This window comes from Zootermopsis nevadensis, unplaced genomic scaffold (assembly GCF_977971745.1).
Source record: "Zootermopsis nevadensis isolate Lab colony 2312 unplaced genomic scaffold, Znev_1.0 Znev_ptg000003l, whole genome shotgun sequence".
Classification (NCBI taxonomy): Eukaryota; Metazoa; Arthropoda; class Insecta; order Blattodea; family Termopsidae; genus Zootermopsis; species Zootermopsis nevadensis.
Window position 1 is genome coordinate 8228181 of NW_028259135.1, and position 23645 is coordinate 8251825.

General features: G+C 41.0%; 2 protein-coding genes across 28 annotated transcripts in view; one reads left to right on the top strand and one right to left on the bottom strand.

The window, feature by feature from the left end:
* Positions 1 to 288: 288 nt before the first annotated feature.
* LOC110837933 (ovarian-specific serine/threonine-protein kinase Lok-like) lies at positions 289 to 6506 on the top strand. Of its 2 annotated transcripts, XM_022080615.2 has the most exons (8): positions 289 to 639; positions 2526 to 2774; positions 3544 to 3677; positions 4138 to 4236; positions 4334 to 4537; positions 4847 to 5052; positions 5136 to 5316; positions 5794 to 6506. In XM_022080615.2, the coding sequence occupies exons 1-8, from the start codon at positions 579 to 581 to the stop codon at positions 6166 to 6168; spliced, it is 1509 nt and encodes a 502-aa protein (XP_021936307.2). In that variant the 5' UTR covers positions 289 to 578; the 3' UTR covers positions 6169 to 6506. The 2 variants fall into 2 exon arrangements, with proteins under 2 accessions (XP_021936307.2, XP_087198448.1); XM_087342322.1 differs by lacking the exon at positions 4334 to 4537.
* Positions 6507 to 6862: 356 nt separating this feature from the next.
* Glut1 (Glucose transporter 1) overlaps positions 6863 to 23645 on the bottom strand; it is a 38498-nt gene continuing 21715 nt past the window's right edge. For 8 of the 26 annotated variants that reach the window (XM_087342315.1, XM_022080575.1, XM_022080574.1 and 5 more), the window contains 13 exons: positions 23314 to 23409; positions 22705 to 22865; positions 21416 to 21540; positions 20725 to 20895; positions 20273 to 20380; positions 19634 to 19821; positions 18878 to 19090; positions 15608 to 15832; positions 13857 to 13996; positions 11577 to 11606; positions 10099 to 10196; positions 9196 to 9273; positions 7947 to 8878 (listed from right to left, as the gene is read on the bottom strand). In XM_087342315.1, coding sequence (XP_087198441.1) covers positions 8787 to 8878; positions 9196 to 9273; positions 10099 to 10196; positions 11577 to 11606; positions 13857 to 13996; positions 15608 to 15832; positions 18878 to 19090; positions 19634 to 19821; positions 20273 to 20380; positions 20725 to 20895; positions 21416 to 21540; positions 22705 to 22865; positions 23314 to 23409 — 1725 coding nt within the window. In that variant the 3' untranslated portion in view covers positions 7947 to 8786. The other 18 variants (XM_022080562.1, XM_022080557.1, XM_022080564.1 and 15 more) reach the window with 15 other exon arrangements.

A 23645-nucleotide genomic window follows, 5' to 3' on the forward strand; every position in this document is an offset into this window, starting at 1 on the left:
CTTCCTCCATTTTATCTATCCGGTCTTCAAATTCTCTTACAATGGATTGTTGGTAGTTAAATTTAATTTCTTGTTCTTCCAAAGCCACCACCTTTATTTTAGGAATTTTAGGAATTTTTTCCAAATTCTGTCTAGGTGTCCTGGTTATCTTACACAGGTATCTTGCTCTAACGAGGTAGTGATCTGTATCTCCGTCAGCCCCTCTAAATGACCTCACATCTTGTATTCCCGAAGCTCTTATCTTATCTATTAATACATGATCTATTTGATTAAACACTTGACCATTTGGTGACCTCTATGTCTGGGTTCAGTGACAGGGTTCAACAAAAAAGGGCTAAACTCGTTAACGTTGAGGTTGTCTCTTCATGTTTATATGATTCATGTACAGACAGTGTTACCAGCTTTGGTATAAATTTTCTCCCTTCCAAAATACACCAAGTATTTTGATATGGAACTTAGATAAGTAAACAATTTTCAGTACACATCCCTCTTGTTGACCTTTGCTGCTAAAGCTTATCCTAGATAAGATAAGAGGTTCCAGTGGTTGTGCTCACATCAGTTGCAGGCTGCTCATCACGATGCTCAGGAAACCTGTGTGGGGTCTGCTGTATCCATTGAAGGACACACTCCCTTTTCTAGGTAAAGTACTGCATTCACAAATTTCAAATTTTCCTGGACCAGTGACTGTACTTATATCCTTCCTGCACTGCATTTGAAAATAAATGAAAGACTCTCGGGCAACAAGCCGTCTCACGTGACTGAATGGTGAAGGGACCATTTCTTCCAGAAGAAATCGTTCATTCACCGTTCAGCCACCTGACGTGGCTTGTTGCCCAAGAGTCTTTCACCAACTTGTCGCCGCAAAAGCTTCACTTTATACAACGTTTCCAAATACTTAATGCTACAGAGCAAATGTTCATTTTTAGGCCGAGTTCCTAATGAAGAAGCAGTCATATAGGGTGATGCACTGTTTATGCATACATCCACTTTCAAAAGACTCATGGATTGACTGACGTTAACAAAGGAAACTCCTCCTGGGAAGCTGTTGCTCTTTGTATCTACTTTAAACAGTCCCGCCTGTTGGTCATTTCAGTATGATATAAGAGCATTGCCAGAACCATTTAATGCAGGTTTCTAAAACTGGTCTCTTTGAGATCATTTTTACTTAGGAATGTCAATTTTTAAACAACAATTTTATTCAACATTTTTCCCTGAAGTTTAAGTTCACATGTAGATGAAATTATTGAGGACATCAGTGTCAATTTTGATGTAATAGGGCAACTAAATACCATTACTCTCTGAGAAAAAATGGGTTTACAATGGGACAAAACATAAGCTATTTATAGATGACGTCTGCACCTAATGGTTTTCCAATTAAATTACTTTGGCAATAAGAATGTGTTAAAATGACACCTATAGTCCATACAGGTAGTTAGGTAGACAGATATTCACCTGATGAATTTCCTAATCAGTATCATCTGAAGTAATGTTTTTATCATCACTACTTATCAGCTTTCCTTTAGAAAGCTGTGTGACAGAGGGGATTGGAATGGGACTCAGCAAATTCTGGTCTGTGCTGATGAAATTTTACCAACTTTACCAGGCAAAAATATAAACATCATGATATAAATATACTGTAGCTAATAAATCCCTGTCCCTGGTGCAGTGAAAAAAGCACGAGAAAGAATTCGCAAATGTAAAGTATACTAGTAAAAAATATACCACTGAGAGTTCAATGCTGGACTTGTGGTTGAATGCAATACTCTTCAGTCTTGCATTACATTCTGCAGTGTTCTATTCATAAGTATTAGTAACACACTCCTGAATCAAACATTTGGAGAGTGGTGTTATATATGAAAGGCATAGTTAACTGTGTGACAGAAATGTATCAACTGACATGTGTTGCCTATCCACTGATCCAATTTTATTTTATAATGATCATACTGGTATATGACAAGCTGCTGCACAACGGCCAAGTGTGAGTGAAGACAAAGTTAAATGTTAGAAAAAAAAAGCAGATGCATGCACCTTGTAACACTTACACTGAGCTTTTGTACAGAATCTTCATAAAGTTAAGGGGAATAAGTGGTGATGGAGCAGCTTTTCTCTGAGTGCTTTGGTTTTCTGCTGTCAGTCATTATTTCACAGAAGCTACACACTCATCATTAGCAGCAGCACTGCAGGCTACTCCACCAAGGACCAGCCCTCTCTGAGATGGTAGCGATCATGGTATCTTGAAATGTGATGACACGTGACATTATAGGTTAGGTTATCAATGTTACTCCAAAATGTTGGTAACCATTTACAAGACTACAGGCATCAAAAAGCAGACACCACAAAGGAATCAGACATACTGCAAGGGGGCAGGTGTTCATTCAGCTCCTCAAAAATTCCATGTTGATTTATTCACTTTATGTCTGGCTTTACTCAATGGTTTAACATAACAATTTTGATCCTAATTTTGGAAAGTCAAACTTCATCAGGTGCACAAATAAAGTCTAAAGCTACTTGCTTCCTTGCTGCAGAGATGAAGAAGGATGAATACACTGTGGGTAAGGATGCCAGTTGCAGTTACATCATAAAAGATTCGCAGCTGGACAAGATCGATTACAATCTACTGCCCAATAAACAGTTCAAGATCAGCAGGAAGAAGAATGTTGCCTACCTGGAGAATTTAGGGGTAACATACATCAATGAAAAGAAAGTTGACCAAGGACAGAAAACTGTTCTGAAACATAATGACCGCATAGCGATCACTAAGCCACATCTGACAGGTAGGAATTGCTGCCAACATGATGCTCACAAAGCACATTCTTATTAACAGATCTACTACAGACTTAAAAGTTTAAGCTACCACGGAAAATTTGATTCCACTGGAATAGCACAACCTCAGTGTTTGAGGTGTGGATTTGTCTTTATGATAGTGGTTAGACTACAAATAGTTTTAGTACATATAATGCTGAATGGAGTGAATTGGATGCACGTAGCTCAGGATAGAGTATGGTAGTAGGCTTTTGTGAACACGGCAGTGAACCTTCAGGTTCCACAAAGAAAGTGGGCTATTCTTTGACAAGCCGAGTATACAATCGACTTTTCAAAGAACACCTTGCACCATAGGGTGAGTGCGTATGGTGCTGATCCACTTCCTCGCTAGACATCTGCTGACAACTGAGTTCACAGCACTACAAGCTGACAGGTTTTCAGGTGGTCAAGAAATTATTTTAAGACTGGAGGTTAATCACTATTTTCATAAAACCACACCTATTCATTACATGATGTTACCCAAACACCTCTGTCTTTTGCCATGATCTCATGGAAATATTTATTATGCCTGCATAATGAGGTGCTTAAGACACATCAATAACTTTGTATTGACCTTATTTATAGGCCTTGCAGGGGCCCTCTCACCTTGTGGTTACCTAACTGTACATTTCTTGTGGCACTGACCTCATAAAACTGCCAGTCTCCACTCCTGTTATGCCAGCACCTTGTCCTTCCCCCACAGAGTCCATACTCTGTAACACTCTGTTGAAACTGTTGCAGTGTTCGTGTACCTGGACAAGTCACGTTGTGACGCACTGAGCGGAAACTTCCCCGAGAGGATCAGTGAAAAGTACCTGGTATCCTACTCCCTGGGCGAGGGTGGTTTTGGAGAAGTTTCGCTAATATTTGAGAAGGTGAAATGTATGGCAGTGGTGCATATCATTCTGTAACCTTAGTCTGAAACAGTTCCCACTTTTAAAATTTAGGTGGACAAATAGAACATCATAATGTATTTCATAACTTATGTAAACATTATTAAAGTAAGTATTCATTTTGTCATATAGGCAACCATACAATCACTATCCCTTCTTAAATTCATAAAATGTCTGAATGAACCATTTTTATGGTGTTCTTATGTTTCTGTATTGCATCTCATTATCTTAATACTTTTCAGTTTCCCGAGTATTTAACAAGACAGAGAGAAACTTTAGGCTGATAGTCCTATTTGCCCATGCATTACAAGAATTATTGCAATTTTTTATTATGATCTGATTTGTAAACATAAAATACTGTCAAAATGGACAGACTGCAAATGCTACTGATTACAGATCACAGACAGATGGACAAACTGATGTGTGCTGCTTTTGTTCTCAGAGCACAGGCAAGAGATATGCGATGAAGACAGTAAAGAAGCACCCAAATATTCTCAAGTATGTGCACACTGAAGCTGAGATCCTGCGAAAAATCAGACATGTGAGTTATTGTGTGCTTACTTTCCTTCCCACAAAATTCTTCTGACCCTCATAATTTTGTTCAGCTGAAACAGAAAATATATTTCCCTTGTTGGTAGCCCTGTGTCATCAACACAGAGGAGGTTGTGGACACGTCCTCCATCCAGTTCATTGTATTGGAGTTCATGGAGGGGGGTGACCTGTCCAGGCGTGTATATCCACACAAGACACTCCAGGAGGCTCACATAAAACTCATCTTCTTCCAGTTGGTACTAGCGATTCAGTATTTACACCAACAAAATATTGTGCACCGTGACATTAAGGTAGGCTCACATGTTCCACACAAACAAGAGTGGAACAGTTTTAGTTGTAGAACTTCTTACTTCAGGGATGAATATTATCTTGGTGCGGCTGACCAAGTGCAGACATTTGTGATGGCAATGAAACTTCAGATCCTCAGGGAAGACCAGAGCTATGAGGTGCATGATGTGTTACAGAATTGTGACATAAGCTTTATATTCTAAGCCAGTAGTTAATCATATCTTTATTAAATGTAATGTGTAAAGAATATGTTAATTTAACATCACCAATATTCATAAATTACAAGGATATGTACATCGCATCTGTTACAGCCTGCGAACATTCTGCTGACATCTAAACGTCCTGAGACTCTCATAAAAGTGGCAGACTTTGGGGTGTCTAAGATTCTAAGACCAGGCACTGAGATGGATACAAACGTAGGGACATCATTCTACAGAGCACCTGAGGTCTTTACTAACACACAAGTGTACACGAAGCAGGTGGACATCTGGAGCATGGGGATCGTTCTTTATTTTTGGTACGTTCATATAGATACAGGCATGCATTCTGTGCTCAGTAAGAGGAGTATGAAACCACTAACATCTCTTTAATTTTGTGTAGTCTGAGTTCCCAGATGCCCTTTAAAAGAATAGAGGATGTCAAGAGAGGGATTGTTCCATTCTCAGATCACAACTGGCGCAGTGTATCAAGCACAGTGACTAGTCTCATCAAAGGCATGCTCAGAACTGAGCCCACACAGCGACTGGGAATCACCGAGGTGCTGTCTCACTCATGGCTGAAGGTAGGGCTTCTTCAAGAGCTGTCCCCACCTGTTTTTGTAATTAATAAATCCAATCTAATTTGAGGATTTGCAACATTTCACTCCAGTCTTGGGACTTGTTGTTTTCTTCTTTTATTGTGTATAAATTTATTGCCTAAATATCCCCCCCCCCCCCAGCAAGTGATAAACTCCTTTCTGTAATGGTGTTCAGGATCATCTTTATGACTAAATTACTTAAAACTGATGGCAAGTTTTTGCTTGAGAACTGTTTGCAAATGATAGTTTACAATGTCATAGTGTCACTGCATTCATCTAAATGCACGTCACAAAATATGTAGTAGCACGTGTAAGCAACACAAAACAATCTCAAATAGACATTTTTTAAAATGTATGGTCTCTTCAGAGGTTTCATTTCTATGTTACTGTGATCTCCTTGACTTTATGTGGTTTGCATCTGTGAATCCTCCATCCAATTCGTGCTCATGATTTCTGTGGCAGGATCAGACCATGAGGAGGAAGGCACACAACCTCATGTGGCCTGGGACACCTTATGTTGAGCAGAAGCTGGCTACTCCTAGTCCGTCCTTCCAAAGAGCAAGTAGCTTGAGGCAGGGGCCACGAGGAGTACTACAGTTCATGACTCACAAACGCACTGGGAGTGCACAGTCACTGAACAAAATACCTTCACCACCAGGAACAGGTGAAGGTGCTGAATGGAACCGTCCAATGAAATTAGCAGCCAGGCCACCAGTACTGAATGTTGGCAAAGCAGCCCATCCATCACCAAAACCAGTCAGAAGCCCGGGCAGACCAGCAGCTGTAGTACATTATAAACCAGTGAGAGAAGTCATACGTGAATTTAACAATAAGTAGTCGGCAGAAAGCAGGACATGTGAGGTCACTTTTGTGTATGTGAGCAGTGAATGAGCCCAGTAACTGGCTTGGGTTCACTTCCACCATCTGTTTTCCACCTAATGGTATTTGTTCTACTTGTGCAGAGGATGGAGAGGTCATCTGTGTGACACATCTGCCAGCCTGGCACTGTTACAAACTTCCTTGACAAGAAAGGTCCAAAACACTTAGATAATTCTTGTCAATCAGAACTGTCCCTTTAAATATTTTTGTTTTTTTGGATTTTCATCAAGTTCAGAATGTTATACATAAAATTCTTACGCTTCTGAGTCATAATAAAAGACACTGCTTATCTGAAACCGCACCCTTACTCACTGACGTCTGGATGGCAAGCTGCAGGACACACCCCACTGCCTGTTTAGCTTCACTGTTTATTGCAGGGCTTAAAGAACACACTTCATCTTCACCACAGCATTTTTTTTAATTTCTGATCTTCACCTCACAGTAACAAAGTTTCACATGCAAAACAGACTGTGTAAAATGAGGTCTTACAAGATAATCGGATGGTGGTGTATTTTTCCTGAAGTTAACCAACCTTCATTACAAACAAGCATCTGAAATTGAATCACTGACCATATTCAGGCAAGTTGTGAGGGGCAGGCTGATGAAGGACTACACTGTGATGGACAGGGGCAGGCAATGAATACAGACCATGTTGATCCTTATAGAGATAGAGTTTTATTGCATTCATGGAACTTTACACACTGACACAACCTGCTGTACAGTGTGGCAGGTGGAAAACTGCGTGCAGTTCAGTTGATGTTCAAAACAATTTATGCTATGGTTAAAAAAGAACATGTAACTGATGCTGCAGAGGGTAGAAATGGTGTTCAGCTGTTCAACGAGAACATGGCGCAGTTTTCCTCCCCACAGTGCTTCAAGTCCACGTTAGTCTATATTATAATGTGTATTACTGAGGAACGTGCTCCGTACTCCCCAACATATCTAACAGATGGCTAAAATCTAGGAATTATATGTACTGCTACATACACAGAAATTTTTAAAAAATAAACTGAAGAACACAAGTCGTCATCAGGAATATGTAACAATATGTACATTTAGAATAACATTCGTCTCCTGCCCAGACGAGCCAGAGTGTGCCACGGCACGACTCCTCAATAATTATTAGTCACAGTTTCTGTCCACTAGGAATTGCACGTTTCCCTCGTCCCAAAGTAAGACCAGTTAAAACAAAAATTGGTAATGGAGGAAGGGAATGGTAAACATTCCACAGCACTCAGAGGGCCCTCTAACTAGAACTTAAGTTGGAAATAATGACACACACCTATGGCATCGTTCTATTATAAGGTTATAGCCCGAAAATATGTTTTATGTAAACAGTGTATTTAAAACGATCCATTCCTGGAAAAGACCGCAATCTGTCAGATATTGTGCAGGTGGTTTAGAAAAGAAATCTGACAGTTTTTCATTCCCCCCATAAAGGCATTATGGTTTATTTCTGAACTCAAATGGCAGGTGGAATGTTGTCTACTGTGTTAACATGAGCAACCGTTCACTTCCCACCCTAAAGAACTGCATCCTTAAAATACACCTTAAAATTGTTTGTTTCTTGTCAGTCACACCACAAACCATCTTGCTTTAAGCAGTCTCTAGTTCCTGAAATCAAACTACCAGATTCATCCTGCGAGCCCGTCCATCGTTAGCCGCTGGCACCAGGTTCCCTAGGGAATCTCCAGCGTGCTCTGACGCAACAGACGGGCGTCCCAGCCTTACTGACAAGACAAGAAACGGAGGAGATGAAAACATTACACTATACTACACTAATACGTCTTGCTGCTTGGTGACAACTATTCAAAATTGAGCACCTGACGTCGCTAGTTCCGTCCTTTTGAGTGTGGGTTATGTACATTCCAATGTGATGTCCTGGCAGTGTACGTGATTAGAATAAGTCGCAGTGTATACATACACAACAGTACGCATTAAAAACGATGTCTGGGACTGATATTAGTGCCACTAATGAACCATTCTCACTCACACACACGCGCGCACACACACAATGCACAAACTAATGCTATGACTAGGGGTGGGATATTTTGATTAGTGCACACTCAAGACATGGAGAGAGCTGCTGCCTACACACTGAGCAATTCACAGATTTGTAAGATTTTTGTTTCTCCCAAAGAGGTGGAGGTTCACCATGCTCTCTCGCTCCACCTCACACAAGATTAACAAAACACTATACCACTCCTTGTCCATTCTATTAGGCTGCTTACAGATTAATAAAAAACATTCTTATAGAATTGATAGATGAAATGTCAGACTACAGCGCGTGGTGCAATGGAAGATAATTTTGTTTAGTAGGGATTGTCCACAACACTTGAGAATATACACATGGGGAAAAGGCCCAGGCCTGGAATCGTTGATCATTTTCACTTCATTTTCTGATCTGTCTCTTCTCAGTGACAGGACCGGTGCAGGCTGTGTCGCAGGTAGAGCACGCATGCCTTGCCACAGTCCGAGACGAGGTCGTAAAGCTGCCCCTCTACTCCCGGCACTGCTAGCAGCAGGGGGAGCGGGGCTGACACGGAGAAATTACCGATGTTAAGAGTTTCCCATTGTCAAACAGCGCTGTTCGGAAAGCGTGGCGGAGGGAGCGGGGGTGGGGGCCTGACCGCCGGTACGAGCTCTCGTGAAGAGCGCTCGGAGGCAGCTGAAATGAAAGAAACGACGTCACAAGCGTGCCTCCCTGGGCAGAAGGCAGAGGGAGACAGCTACACACAAACAGGCACAACAACAAACACTACAGCATGCAGGCCGGATTCAGGAAAGGATCGCACATGTCCTCTCATCTTATCTTCACAATAACTTAATTGCTTATTCCTCGTTTTCAAGCAAGTGCACAGTCTGTACCACTTTGTACAGTGTTAGGTCAGTGTCGTACAGCACCAGTGCCTTAGGAATTAGACTGAAAATCTATCTTGTGCTTCAGAGTGCATGGTGTGTTTAGGAATGAACGCACACCCATACCTGGTATTGTGGCGTATGCAGAGTGGCGCCGGGGATTGTATTTACTCATAAACGTCCTTCTTTCAAACGGGCTCGGCACTGGGTACAAAAAGATTCGAAAAAAATATTTTGATGACACGGATCACAACAGCAATAAGAAAAACCCTCTTTCCAGATTTTACTGTTACAGATATTTCTTTTCAGCAGCGGAAGGAATGAGATGGGAAAGCATGCAAGACTGGGTTCACACAACATGAAACTCAGTAAAATGTATAATTTTAATTTCAGCAAAGATACAAAGTACAAGAAAAAAAAACTAAACCAACTGAATGGACAGGACTCACAATTCTTGCACATAGCACTGCCAAGATATTATTAACATATAACTTTCATGCTTTCATAGTATTAAAAAAATGTAAACCAAAAATTAACGCAGCATTACACGATTGTTGTGTGTGCTATGGCAAGTCTATATATGTCATCATTGTGCTATATCACACGCAAATGTGTGAATACATGTGCTGCTGGCATATTACTCTGGTGCTACCATTTCATCTCTTTACACCTAACCTACTTGTGAAGTTTTCCTAATGTTTTATAGCAGTTTATCAAAAGAATTATTTAAATCATAAGTTGAAAAAAAGTTCACTTTTCAAAATATTCATGCAAAAATCAGCATGATGGATTTTTGACTGACTGCCAAATACCACACATGCACTACTCTAGTCTGCTGGCGGGGCAGCTACAACTCAACAAACAGGACAGAGGTGTTGTGGTGGTGCTGGTAAGAAAACTCGCCATCATATTTGCCAGTGAGGTGCTGACATTTTCATTTCAACTGTTCAAGTGTTTTGTGTCTGGAATGTCTGAAACCCAGCAAGGATGACACCAATGCAAAACTAGAAAATGGGGCAAGGTGCTTACATGAGTCGGGGTGTGGCTTTTCCTCGGCCACCATTAGCGCCGCACGCTCTGCCGGGGGCATGCGCTGCTCTAACGCATTCACACAGTTTAGCATGCTCCTGGAAAAGAGTCAGCATACCTGGTTTGGGTGAGCTATGCAACAACAGCACGGTGAGGGGGGAGAATCACACAACTCGCACCAATTGAATGAATTTTTCCTCAAGGAGAATTAGAAAACTATCCTGGGCAAAACCAAAGGTAAATCAGATATTTTCCTGGCAACACCCAGCTCGAAACAACAATTACAACCTAATTATCTTCCTGCTAAAGCTTCTGATCAGATTCTGCCATACCACTCACGTCTGTCTCTTTTCTCACTGATGTCACCTCCATGCTCCTGTAAGCGAACACACTTCAATTAAGGATCCTCCTTCGCCATTCATATATTGACGTCTTCTGCTAAAGGTGGCAAGCCTCAAAGCAGGTTCCCGATTCATGTATAAAATCTGTCTGCATCCCACGCTGTAATGCGTTGAGTGTGCGCAGACTTCCAAGAGGGGATCAGAATGCTCTTGTCACGCTGTGTGGCGGGTGTGTCGGCTGACCTGAAGACTGTCATAGTGCAACGGGCAGCCAGTTTCCCCATGCATAAGTTTCTCAAGCGATATGACACGTGCCAACAGATTTTACATCCAACCGGAATCCTGCCTTCAGGCAAGTTGAGGTGGAGCGACAAGAACATGTTACATCAAACAGAAAACATCTTTGTGTTCAGGAAGTTGGGGAAGAAAACATTCTAAAACATCTGTAGACCAGTTCTGTAACATAAATGCAACCATCTCGACTGTGTCAATTCTCAGCAAGCTTTCAGCAGTTTATAATTGTTTTTAATGGTCTGTGGAGTTGTATCTCTGAGAAACACCGGTACGCGTTGCTGGCTAACACGGCATGCCGCCTCAACACAACTCCACAGCACGACTGCTGTGAGAAATGTGAACAAAAGAAACAAATATGAAGGTCTTCCTTCTCACATCCTTAAATTCTGTATCTTGTCACTATACATGTGTGTTGTCTCTTTCGTTTACTAGTGTTACAAGTTTGTGAACATCTGCAATCTGATTAACAGAAAATTGGAGAGATTTTTAAACAAAACAAATGGTGCTGCTGCAAGTGTGACACAGCTTTAGTTTGTTATAGAATAACCCAAACAAATCAATTCCAGAAAAAAATATATATACTGTTCAGGCTATTTATGTGTTTATATAGAAGCTTTTGGTGTTATGACTGTGATAAAAATTTCACTTCCAAGTCTGGTCCACCACAGACACAAATGAAACAGGGACGCATGCATAAGAAATTAATAAACTAAACAAATGTGGGAGAGCCTAAGAGCTGGAAACATGCACACACATTCAAAGCCTTGCCAACAGCAGGGACTAGGAGTGATGAGACGGGTAGTACTTAAAAGAGCAGCATGCAGCGAGATTCAAGCTACTCACCCATACAACCTACTGTCGCGCAGACTGCCCCTTGAACCACAGTAAAGAGAGAAGCAGATTAACAACATAGCACATCTTGCATAGAGATCTCTTTTCTCATCAAGATATCTCTGCTGAAGAACAATTGTGTTGAGATATGCACAACTTAGTTGAGATATCTGTAATAATCATGAATAAAACTGAAATAATGTACAAACCAAAAGGTTCTGTTATGATATCTGAAATATGGGACAGTTCCAGGTTTGTGTGTTGAGATATCTCTACTGTAGTGTATTTACCATTGCTGAGATATTATAAAATACATGTAAAATTAATACTGAAATGTCTACTACATGTAACATATAAGGAAAGTCCTACTCTGCCTCTGTATCAGGCATTGTAGCAGCAGACAGAAAAACCATCTGTGCAGCACAAGTAGTAATATTTTAGATGATACCATATTACCTGCTATGACAATACAAAAGGTCAGAATGAGACAAGACATAGTTCATCTCCTGAATTCAGTAAATGCTGAAGTTTTTTTCTTTGTAACTGATGCCTGCAGGTACACAGTCTGTTTATTTGCTTCCTACATTAGGGTACAGAGTCCACTTCTAAGGTGTAACACCCAAAAGGAACATTGTTATTTCCAGTGAAAGGATGGGCATGAGAACGCTTGTTGGCAGAGGAGACGTAAAGCTTAATGTAGACTCAGAATCATGCGGTGATCCAGTATTTTTCGCATTCCCAAAGTTTCATCTTTGGCAGGAGGTGAAAGTTTCAGTATATGAGCAGGCAAATTTGGCCAGGAATCAAACACAAGACCCTCTGAATGAGAGACCAACAAGTCAACTGCAGGTTGAATTACAAATTACTTAATAATTTACTGCAACAAAAAAGTCAAAACGAACTTCTAAACATCACACTTACTGCGTCAAGTAATCAAGTGCTCTAAGATCCTAGCTGTTGTATTACATTCCTAATGCCTTCAGCACGACCCCAGAACTACAATGTTTGGATAAACATATAGAGACTACATTTTGCGGTTTCTGCAGGAATACAATATTGAGGTTGGAAAGCTGGAACGTTAGACATGAAATTCAATATAATATTCTTATTACTGTTGCAAGAGATTAATAAAAAACAGATGTAAAATTTGGAAAGCTAACGAGTTACTGCACATGACCCTACATATCTGACAAATGAAGAGAAGAGCAGGTTATTGAAGTTGGCACCACTTGACCCTTAAAATAATATCAGAATTATGACTAGCAACATCAGGCACCTCATATCAACAAGGATCGTCCCGATAACACGCGAGTGCTTCTCCGTATTCTTAATAAATATGACACGACAGTTCATGTAGGATGAAGTGACACTACTCTTCAAAGGAAGATTGACTGCAAAAGGGCATGAAGGCAGTGCATCAGGCAAAGGTGTTCACATCGCATGGCATAAGATAGTGTTGTGCCTGTATTGGTTTTGTGAAATATTTCTATCTCTGTCTCACACCATCGAATTGTTTAATTCATTTTATGGTGTAGTTCAGTACAAGGTGTGAATATACCAGTAGTTCAGACAAGTGTAGATTTGCAACTGAAATTTCATCATAGTCAATTCTCAGTTTATAAGAACCGCACTCCTCATAACAATAAAAAAAATGTTCAAAGCATATGAAAATCAGCAATCTAAAACAGTTACATAGTTACACAGTGGCACAAGCTGGCTATTGGAGCAATACCCCCTTCAGACCTAAAAACACTTCAACTGTTTCCATGACAATGAAGAGTTTGGCTATTACAAACTCCCAGGCTGCTCATGCCTGTGCGCAGGCAAGACGCTGAGCCATCAGCTGCGCGTGCAGCGATGCGAAATGATGCAGACTCATGGCAGGGTTAGAAATTAAATGCACTGATCTGTAGTGATGCTACACACAGCAAACTGTTCTTGAAACATACTACACCATTCCCACTCACAGAGCTTACCTTCACACGCTTACCTTCCTGCAGTGTTCAAGTGTATGACTACTGGTCATGTGAGTAGTTATGTATGGGGCACACATGACAACACAGACAATACCATGCACAACCACCTGAGGATGAAGCGGAGGAAAACTAAACACGTCCCTGCGAGCATACTTACGATGATCCCCCGTTATTTCAGCAACTGTCACAGCAATGAAAATTAAGCATGACATACGGTCCCTGGTCTAGCATTACTTATGTTGGAGCATCAGCAGAGAATCAGCAATGAACTCTGAATCAAGTTTCGGGAGGCGATCTCACGACCAGGACCACTTACCTGCCATTCCCATGCCTGAATAGTCCAAGTATTTCCTCAAATGTCTTGTTTTTTGTCTCAGGAACCTTCTTGTATGTGAAGATCCAAAAGATGGCAAGAAAAGCGCTGAATGGAAGGAACGTGTAGTTCTCCAACGAATTCTGCAACCACGGAAAATGCACGTTCAGCCGACAGAGTAATTAACCTTTCACTGTCAGCACATAACTGTCTATCAGCCAAAATACAACCAATTCATAGCACACTCCTGTTAAAAATTAAAAAATCTGTGGCGTAACAGCTCCAGAGAGCCAAAGCCAACTAGCTTGACTGCTGGCCTCACGTTCACATGCCTAAGCAGAGGTGAACGATCATCCAAACAGATATAGGGTGACGTGTGGTCAGCACGACGAACCCCCAGCCATTGCTAGCTTTCCTGACTGGAGTACAGTCCTGTTAGTGTTTTTAATTTTCATTAGTTGTGTTCACTCCAATTTATTTCCTGATCATTGTAATACATGCTTACATATATGAGTATTAGAACTACATTTCCAATCATTTGTTATTATTTGTCATTACAGGGAAAAATTAATTTCTATTAAAGAACATTTCAATGATCACTTTCAAACAACACATGCCTTTTGCAAAATGAAAGGACAGTGCATTTTCTTTCCACACTCATAATTTACATCTGAATCGCTAATTTCTTACCTCCTTACAGTCCCTCTCAAAACAGAAAGACACATTTCAGCATTGCCATAGATGCCAGGACTGTATAATGCACAACGATGCCCCAAAACAAGAACAGTTTTTTCTCAATCATAGATTTCAAGTACCTATGGTATTCCATTTTGTGTGTCCATAGTCTTTGTGGTGTCCATAAAGATACACACAACAGCTAAGAAAGTCCAGCGATTACAACATTCCAACTTCCCATAATGCTTTGCTTCATCTTACCATCATACAGGGTGTTTCTAAAAAAACAAAATAAAAAAAAACAAGCAGATTGCAAGGAATTGCCATGGAATATTTCTGGCTGCCTTCCATTCTGCAGCTGTGTGACCTGCTCTTCTCGCTTCATGGCATGATCAAACTGGATTACTGGATTACCAGGGTCCTACCTCAACACTCTGATTAATATTAAATACAATTAGAAGAGTCTGGTAAGAAAAAACACCTACCATATGGTTTCAATGCAAGGGAGAAGAACTGACATAGCACAAGATGTTGCTGTTTCACTGACTGAGCTGAGACCACACTATTCTCCATTCTAAAGTTGTTCCAACAGTAACCAATATGCGACAGACACACACTGCAATATCACCAAATACAGCAAGTGACCGACTTACTCCTTTCTACGTTATTATCAACCTTATCCCTTTCAGTTTTGTTCTAAAACCATATGGTTCTGACATTTCTTCACTTATATCTTTGTATCTGAGACATTGATGTCCCATAACACATCAAATTGGAGGCTTGCACTGCAATGAAAATATGGATTCTGGGAACAATTCAAAGGAACATTATCACCTCACTGGGAAGGTGGAGACCGTAAGTTTATCGTGGTTACCTACAGGACTGCATGGCAGAACACCAAATTCCACATTTCATAATACGCATTAGAAATGTAAAAAAGGGATGTGAACAAGATTCTCTCTGCCCACTACTGGTCTTTCTTCAAGAACAGTCTGCAAGGAAACACCTCTGCAGTGACAGGACATTCATTCAACGTGATACCATGACAAACCGTGAATGAAAATGACGTAAGCGAATACCTTCATGGTTGGGAAGCCAATGCCAACAAGAAAGTTGGCCATCCAGTTGATCAGCACGGCAATGGACATGGCAGCAGGACGCGGACCCTGGGAGAACAGCTCGGCAGTGATCATCCACGGGATTGAGCCCGGACCCACGGCGAAAAACACGACGAAGCTCAGCACCGACACGACTGACAAGTACGACATCCAGTCGATCATTTCCTGGACGTAACCAAAAAACTCCTATCAGGCGATGGTAAAGTGTTCTGCTTTCCCAAAATGCTGGAGGAGACAAGGTACTAAAACAAAACAATCTACAAAGTAAACAATCCTCCTCCTTGGTCAAGCACTGAAAAAAACAGACAGGCAAAGTGCTATGTGTGCCCCTCCTCCAGACAATGTCAGGAAAGTTGTCATGGACCAGAGAGGGAGGACAAGATAACAGGCAGTGAAGGTGAAAGCAAAGCAAACACCACATGCAAACCAAAAATGTGACAGTACATCAGAAGAAATAATATCCTCACTAAATTATCTGTATACACAGAAACTAAGCATAATACTACAGAAAAGATAGGCCAAGTCATGAAATACGCCACAAGCAGACGGGAACGGCCTATTTATGGCTGTAACATCCACTCCCACTGATTTCCACTTGTTCTTCTGTTTGACATACAGATGCAGAAGTGCAATTTGACTCTTTTGTAGATGCTGAAGAATGCTTAAATGTTAGGTTGACAATCCGTCTACACGATTCTTGGTTTCATCACGTGAAATGACCAGTTAAGGTCTAAACATGTAGTGGATTCTTAATGAACGCTGAAACTATAATCAAGAATCGCCATGTAGATGGCGTCAACACACAACAGGATGCATCCCTCAAAATGCTTTAATGTAATCATCTTACAAGCGACAATTATGTACTGTACAAATGCCATGTGGATCCTGAAACTCTAGAAAAAGTGACATGACTTGGATTGAAACTCAAAAGTCTTCAGCACACAAAGCATTGCAGGGTGAATGCAACATAGAAAGACTTGGATATGCATGCAGGCATACCAACAAGATGTATCTGATGACACGCATACCTGTACAGTAACTGCAAAGAGAAACAACAAGGCCATGTTGTGGACATACATGAACACGAGAGCTTGATAAGCAAAGCATCGTCTCCCTTGCACTACATATATCAAACTGATCGAAGCTCTTAGTCGTGAAGACAGTTTAATTTGTCTGCTGTACAATGAAAAGTCCTCCACAAACTACTAACCTTTGTTTTTCCACTTTTGGGTTTTGGCACCTTATTGTGTCCACTGTCAGTCACTTTATTCTGCTAATTTCTCACAGCACAGTGCCATCACCAAAAAATAAAAATGTGAATTTAAAAAAAAACTTGTGTGGATTAAACTAAGAGCATGAATAATCTGTCACACTGCAAACTTATTAATCCTTACTAAGAATATTACTGTTTGCATTTACTGAACATGCAATATTACATATATCCCAGTCTAACAGAGTCAATAACGTTCGAACAAGAACAAAGAAGTAATAAGACAATTTACAATCAAAAGGATAGTATGTCATCAGCTGCATAGAGGATTAAAAAGGGGCAAGAGCTCTACATTAGACCACTCACCCATCATCAGTTGTCTGCGTGATAAATAAAGCATTACAACAAGAGACGTTTTCCACTGCTGGAACACCAACATTTCCAAGACTTCAGCACGCTCTACTCTGATTTCATAATTTCTAATTTAAATGAACGCGTTTAAATTGTTACATACTATGACAACGAACCAAGAAGACTTTCTTTAGACAGTACCAAAGCTATTACAAATATTTCATATACTGTGTGTACAGTCACTCAGTGCCCTCTTGACTGCATACTTTTTATACAAGGCAGGTGAACCGAGCCATCACACTTGTTTACTTAGATTAAATTCTGCATTACTGAACTCTGCTTTGATAATGTGCAGTCTAAAACACAGGTTTTCATATCACAGAACCAGACAGACAGAAATTATCATTGACAAAAGACTACAATCAACAAATCAACCTTTGTGTCACACCTGGAAATTCTGTAGCCTCTAGCACTGGCACAGCTTAAAACTGTCATTAGATACCCCTGACAAACAACCACCACCACAAAATCACGAGTCTGAGGCGACCAACTGCGGCTTATGTTTCAAGGGAGGGGGTGGCTGTGGTGATTCATAACACTGCATTCAAGTACTGTTAATGACATATCAGTAATGCTGGCTTCTATTTACATCTTCCAAGCTACCATTAGCCCAGGCTTATTTTAAAGTCTGAGCATTAATACGAAAACAATTCCTCTACAATTTGTACCTTCTAATTATACTTGCTGCAAGCAAAGGGAAACAAATGATGGAAGAAATGTCAAAAATATATAATTAATTCTTTCTTTCTCCTTTTTCTTTATCACTCATCACTTAACCTAAGCATGATTTTCATGGCAGTGAGTAGGAACACACGGCTGTCTTCCAGGTTATACTGCCGTGGTCTGGTTATCAATGTTTAAGAGGCCCTTGCTGCCTCCATCATCAGAGTGACTACACAGAGCTACAACTCAGTTGACAGTCATCTTTATCACTTGTTTTGACCTATCCTTCACCCCTTCTTCTTACTATTCGTGCGCAAAATATCCAGATACAATTCAAAACCAGCATATAACTGAACACAACACCTGCAGCACATATCTTAAATAATGACCGAGCTCTCAATTTGTATTTGTTTCCCCCCCCCCCCCCCCTTGATAATGTAACAACCAACATTAAAACAGCGAATTCCAGCAGTGTTTGGTACACCTGAAGCAGACCAGACCAGGATGTCCCCAGGTTACGTTCCGAGCAGCAGTTTGTACCACTTGAGCACACTCGATGTAAGAAAGAAAAAACACGTCAGGTGTCCAACACTGTTTCCAATGGTGGCCATGTTTGGTCGCCCCCCCCCCCTCTATTTACACACAAACATGTTTTGCCACAGCACATAGAGAGTAACTGCTGCACTGAAAATTCTAAATATTTCATGGCATCGAACTGCAAATCTTTGATCTGTAAGGAACAATACCACTAGTCCTTCATGCAAAAACATAAATCAATGGGCATGAAATAAGCTTTAAGCTTGCGTTACCTTCTGTAACGACAACTGAAATGCATTGAGCACATATCACTTTAAAATTCTATCCAAGAAGCTACACAGAGCACCCCTCTACACACCACCACCACATCTTGCTCATCAGACGTGAATTGCGTGTGCTACAGTACAAACCTTTATAAGGAATGAGATGGTAATGAAAATGGAGAAGATGAACATGCCCCCAAGCCCGTAGAGGTGCAGCGTCCGTCGCCCAGTGCGGTCCATCAGTGGGATGGACACCAGCGTCATCCCCACCATAATGGCCCCGATGCCGATCGTAGCAAACTTGGCACTCTCTTCCGTGAGCCCCGAGCTGATGAAGAGTAGCGTGGAGTAGTAGAACACCTGCAACATTTCCAGTGTCAACATGTCCGTCTCATCAAACTACACCAGTTTAATTCGTACTTATCCTTTACGCAGCACACATCTGAACAACAGAAAAACAAACTCTAGTTTTAAGAACATATATTTTCCCACTATTCTGAATATCACGTTCACATCAATGCTCATCAACTACAGATACAGCACACACAGTTAAAAATCATACTGTTGATAAATTAATTAGAACCGCCAACTTCACATTGTAAGGGGCATACATATATTGTTAAGTATGTATATACTACATTAAAAATGCGAGAAGTGCTGGCACTTCTGAGAAATGACTAATTTTGGTCATATTAGATGGACCTGTCTGAAGCACGCGCTAGAGGGGCATCAGCTTCAGTTGGTTTGTAGCTCTAGCCGTATTTAGATCGGTGCTTTACCACAGCTGAGGCTGTGCGACCCCCACTACTACTGAACTCCCCTCTCTCGGCTTATAGATTGCACATTTAGGTGCCACAACTACACGTACGACCTCAATGTACTGTGACCATACAAACTACTCACAGCATTGATCCCTGACAGTTGCTGTGATAGCTGCATCACAACTCCAATGATCAGGGGTGAACGCAGCGTGGGTGAGCAGATCAGCTCCATCATGGATATGGTGGCCTCGGCTTGCTGCGCCCGTTCCTCTGCCCTCATCTCCTCGATGTCCTCTTCCACCTGGTTTGATGCGCGTAGTCTCCGCAGTGCTGCAATACAGCATGCAGCTTGTAATGCTACACTAAGAGGACATTTTACAGCTCTACAACACTGTTCCAGTGCATCTCGATAAGATGATGAGTCAATACGCGCAATTACTGCTGCATTTTAAAATTCAAATATTGATGCTTTGTATGACAATATGTAGCCATAACTTATTAAAAGTGAAAATCTGTATTCCAACAGAGTAAACATATTTTAAAACATATTCATTATGATTTTACATACTTCACTGGACTTGCTTACTGCAGATCCAAATTTGCTGCTGTAAACTCTGAAGAAGAGTAATGAGATAAAACTCTACTGAGGTATACAAATATATTCTCAAGTTATCGTGTTATTAAAGAAAATGGGAAATCTTAATGAACAACAGTTTTCTGATCACAGCGAATGAAAAGAACAACGGCACCACACAAGCGGGTTTGGCCATGTCAAGCTTACCTCTCCTGGCTTCCTCTTCCCACTGTTTGGTTATGAGCAAATAGCGTGGGGACTCTGGACACCAGGGCAACAGCGCAAGCTGCAGGATTGGGGGGCACACTGCGAGACCTGAACACAAACACTGAGTTGTATTTCCTGTTACAGTGAGAAACACATGGGGCTGGCATAACTGCAAACAAGTTAGTAAGAACCACAGCAGCAAGTATAAAATTACACTGAGTAAGATGTGACAATGATTATGGTGGTGATAATTATGATGATGATGGAAGCAGAGACAGTTTCTTAAACAACAGACAATTCCAAGCTCAAATGGCAGACTTCATCACACTAAGTTGCTGTGAAGGCTTAAAACCTAATATGGTGGGAATCAGCTCCATGTTATTTGACTCAATTTAGGAAATATCATAAAAGGCGCAGATACAAACGTAAACAGAACTCTATTCCGCACTCGCCTAGCAAGACGGGCCAGCCCTCATCGGTCCCCAGGATCTGCTCAATTCCCAGCACCTGGGACAGCAGCAGCCCCACAGTCACTGCCAACTGGTTCACCGTACCAAGACCACCCCGCAGATTGAGAGGAGCAATCTCCGAGATGTACATGGGCACAAGTGATGTGTTTAGACCTGTAGATAATGAACGACATGAATCCTACTGGGAATATTACATTCCAATGCTGTTTAGGGAAATGAATGGGATGGATCTAATATTCAGCAAACCAGAGTTTCCAAAATGGAAACTACTGTATCTGGCATAACTTTGTTCCCACAACTTCAGAAAATAGATTCATAAACTGCACAGCAGAGCATAGCAGTAATATCAGTTGTTAAAAAAAAACAATGTTCCATCTACACTAAGACAAACTATTTGGAAAGCCAAGACAAGCTAAGAATTACAATAGCACAACAGAGGTGCGTAAACAGACATCAATACAACATTTCTTACACTGTAATGTTACTCCAATTCAGCAAACAGGGAGATGGAGTTTTAGAAAGCAATTTCTCAAAGAGATCAGCTTTAAAATCTGAGACACTGGGATACCGCTGATGTATCTGAATATGCCTGTGTCAATACTGTTGTAGCTCCTACAGACAAGAGCATGAAGGAGACTCATCAGACTAAGGCATTTCCTGAGCTGCATCTTACCACAGTTCACCCCAATGATGAAGCGGCCAAGGAAGAGGAATTCGTACAACTGGAACAACTTGGTGCAACCCATCAGCACTGCTCCGACTATCCCAAGCAGATTGTTCAGGAGCAATCCACCTTTTCTGCAAAAAGAGTTTGGAAGTACGATTTAATCAACGTGTACTCAAAGGTCATGATATGTGTAAACACAGGAACTGTTTCACTGGACAGAACCTTCCAGCTGACACCACTCCATCATAACAAACGTAACTCATCGCCCTGAAGATGGGAAGAAGCAAGGATGTCAGAAACATATGTAAAATTCTACCAGACTACACTGTGCAACAACCCAGAAGACAGCCATCTTCAAACATAATTCAACTTTTTATTTACATCACTGGCAAGTAACAAGAGGCAGTGCTTGCCTCACAAGTTACGAAAATGTAAGATGGTGTAAAAATATGTACGTCAAAATCTAATATTCATACAACTGTGTCCAGAGATACACACACACACACACTCATGCACAAAGAAAATACACAGACTGAAAGACTTCAATATTATGCCACAGGAATTGTAATGCTGTGTAATAACCAAGAGTTAAAATTAAGGGAGACATTTAACCTAACCTATATCATGTAAGAATAGACGATTTAAGCTGCCAACCAGACTTCAGCTCTGGGTTTAACAGTTTTGAGGTATACTAGTGTGGCCCATAGTTAACTAGACCACACATGACCTATTCCAGACAAATCTCCCACAAAGTAAAGCTGTCCCACTACACACCGTGAAGGTGCTTGGGGAGAGAGGAGGTACAGTTCCTACTTGTTCTTGACCTCAGCATTAGAATGGGGTGAGTAGCTAGCATCACACCCCAGCTATGCCTCACCCCCAGGAAAGCACCCCAATACCCACTGGATAGGAGGCTGGGTGGGCCCCAGAACTGATGTGGACACTAGAGGCTGGAAGAGAAACCCTCTGCCCATGCCAGATACTGAATTTTGGTTGTCCAGTTTGTAGTAAGACACTAGCTGACAGAGCTACCCCAGCTCCTAGAGATATCATATGTAAGACTGAAATCAATGAGTATACAAATCTAATATCACAACAAATAAATTTTATTTGTCCTGCTACACAATCTTCAACGCCATTAAGAGAGCATCATGGCCAATAATATATAAAATTATTATTTTGTTTACAATAACATAAAGGTCCATACAGGCTGATGTAACCAATCAGCATCTCAGATTTAGCAATACAGTACTTTTGTTACCATATCTAAATAATCATCATCGTAGCATTCATACCTGCCGAATCTGTTCGCTATCATGCCTCCACAGAAGCCGCCCAGCATGCCCCCAATGGCAAATATAGAAACAGCCAGAGAGTAGAGTAGCTTCACAGAGTCGTCCTGAATGTCCTCCCCGTAGCGGCTCTTGTACACATCCTTCATGAAATTCTCTATGTTCTGCAACATGCACGCACATGCTATGTGTACGTAGTTGACTTACGCTACACCATACTACTGGGGAGAAGGTTGCTGAGTTCCACTAATTTCGCACTATACACACGTGCTTGACACTTGGCATATGGCCATTCCCAGACCTCCTTACTAAATGAGTTATTTGTGAATTCCCTCCGATTTTAATATAATGACACCGTAGGCCAAACTTGTGATCGGTAATATGGTGACAGGCCGAAATACAGAAAAGTGCCATGGAGAATGAATGCTAAACCCACTCATTATCAGTGACAGAAACTACATCAGTTTGCCGTAAAACATTTTAATACTGCCCCTGCTTGCAGAAAAATATAAATGTGTTACATTTAAAACCAAAATGTATTTAAACAAAAAGAAATTTCTCAAGACAAAGAAGTGAAGTCGGAGAATTTTGAATGTCCTTTGGAACACTCACCACTTCTGGGGCATTGATAACTCCTGTGTTGTAGCCAAACTGCAACATGCCCAGCACTGCAGCAAGAATTGCATAAGACAGGAAGAATGTCAGTCCCTGCAACATGACAACATTTAACCTGTGAGGTCCTTTGCATATTGCGCTAAGTACAGACACAAACCAAGACTGTGCCCTGCCTCAACACATCAGCCTTTAAAAATGTGGGTCATTAGTTGAATTAACACAGGTTAAATGCAGTGCCTGGATTCAAATTTGCCAAGATATAAGCAGAAAATGTATTAAATGTGAATGAGATCATGAAGGAGGGAAGATGCATGCCTTAAAGGTGTTCT

Coding starts and splice junctions, on each gene's coding strand:
- LOC110837933 (XM_022080615.2), top strand. CDS start 579: ATGCTCAGGAAACCTGTGTGGGGTCTGCTGTATCCATTGAAGGACACA. Junction 4,237..4,333: donor TCCTGCGAAAAATCAGACAT/GTGAGTTATTGT, acceptor CCTTGTTGGTAG/CCCTGTGTCATCAACACAGA. Junction 5,317..5,793: donor TGTCTCACTCATGGCTGAAG/GTAGGGCTTCTT, acceptor TTTCTGTGGCAG/GATCAGACCATGAGGAGGAA.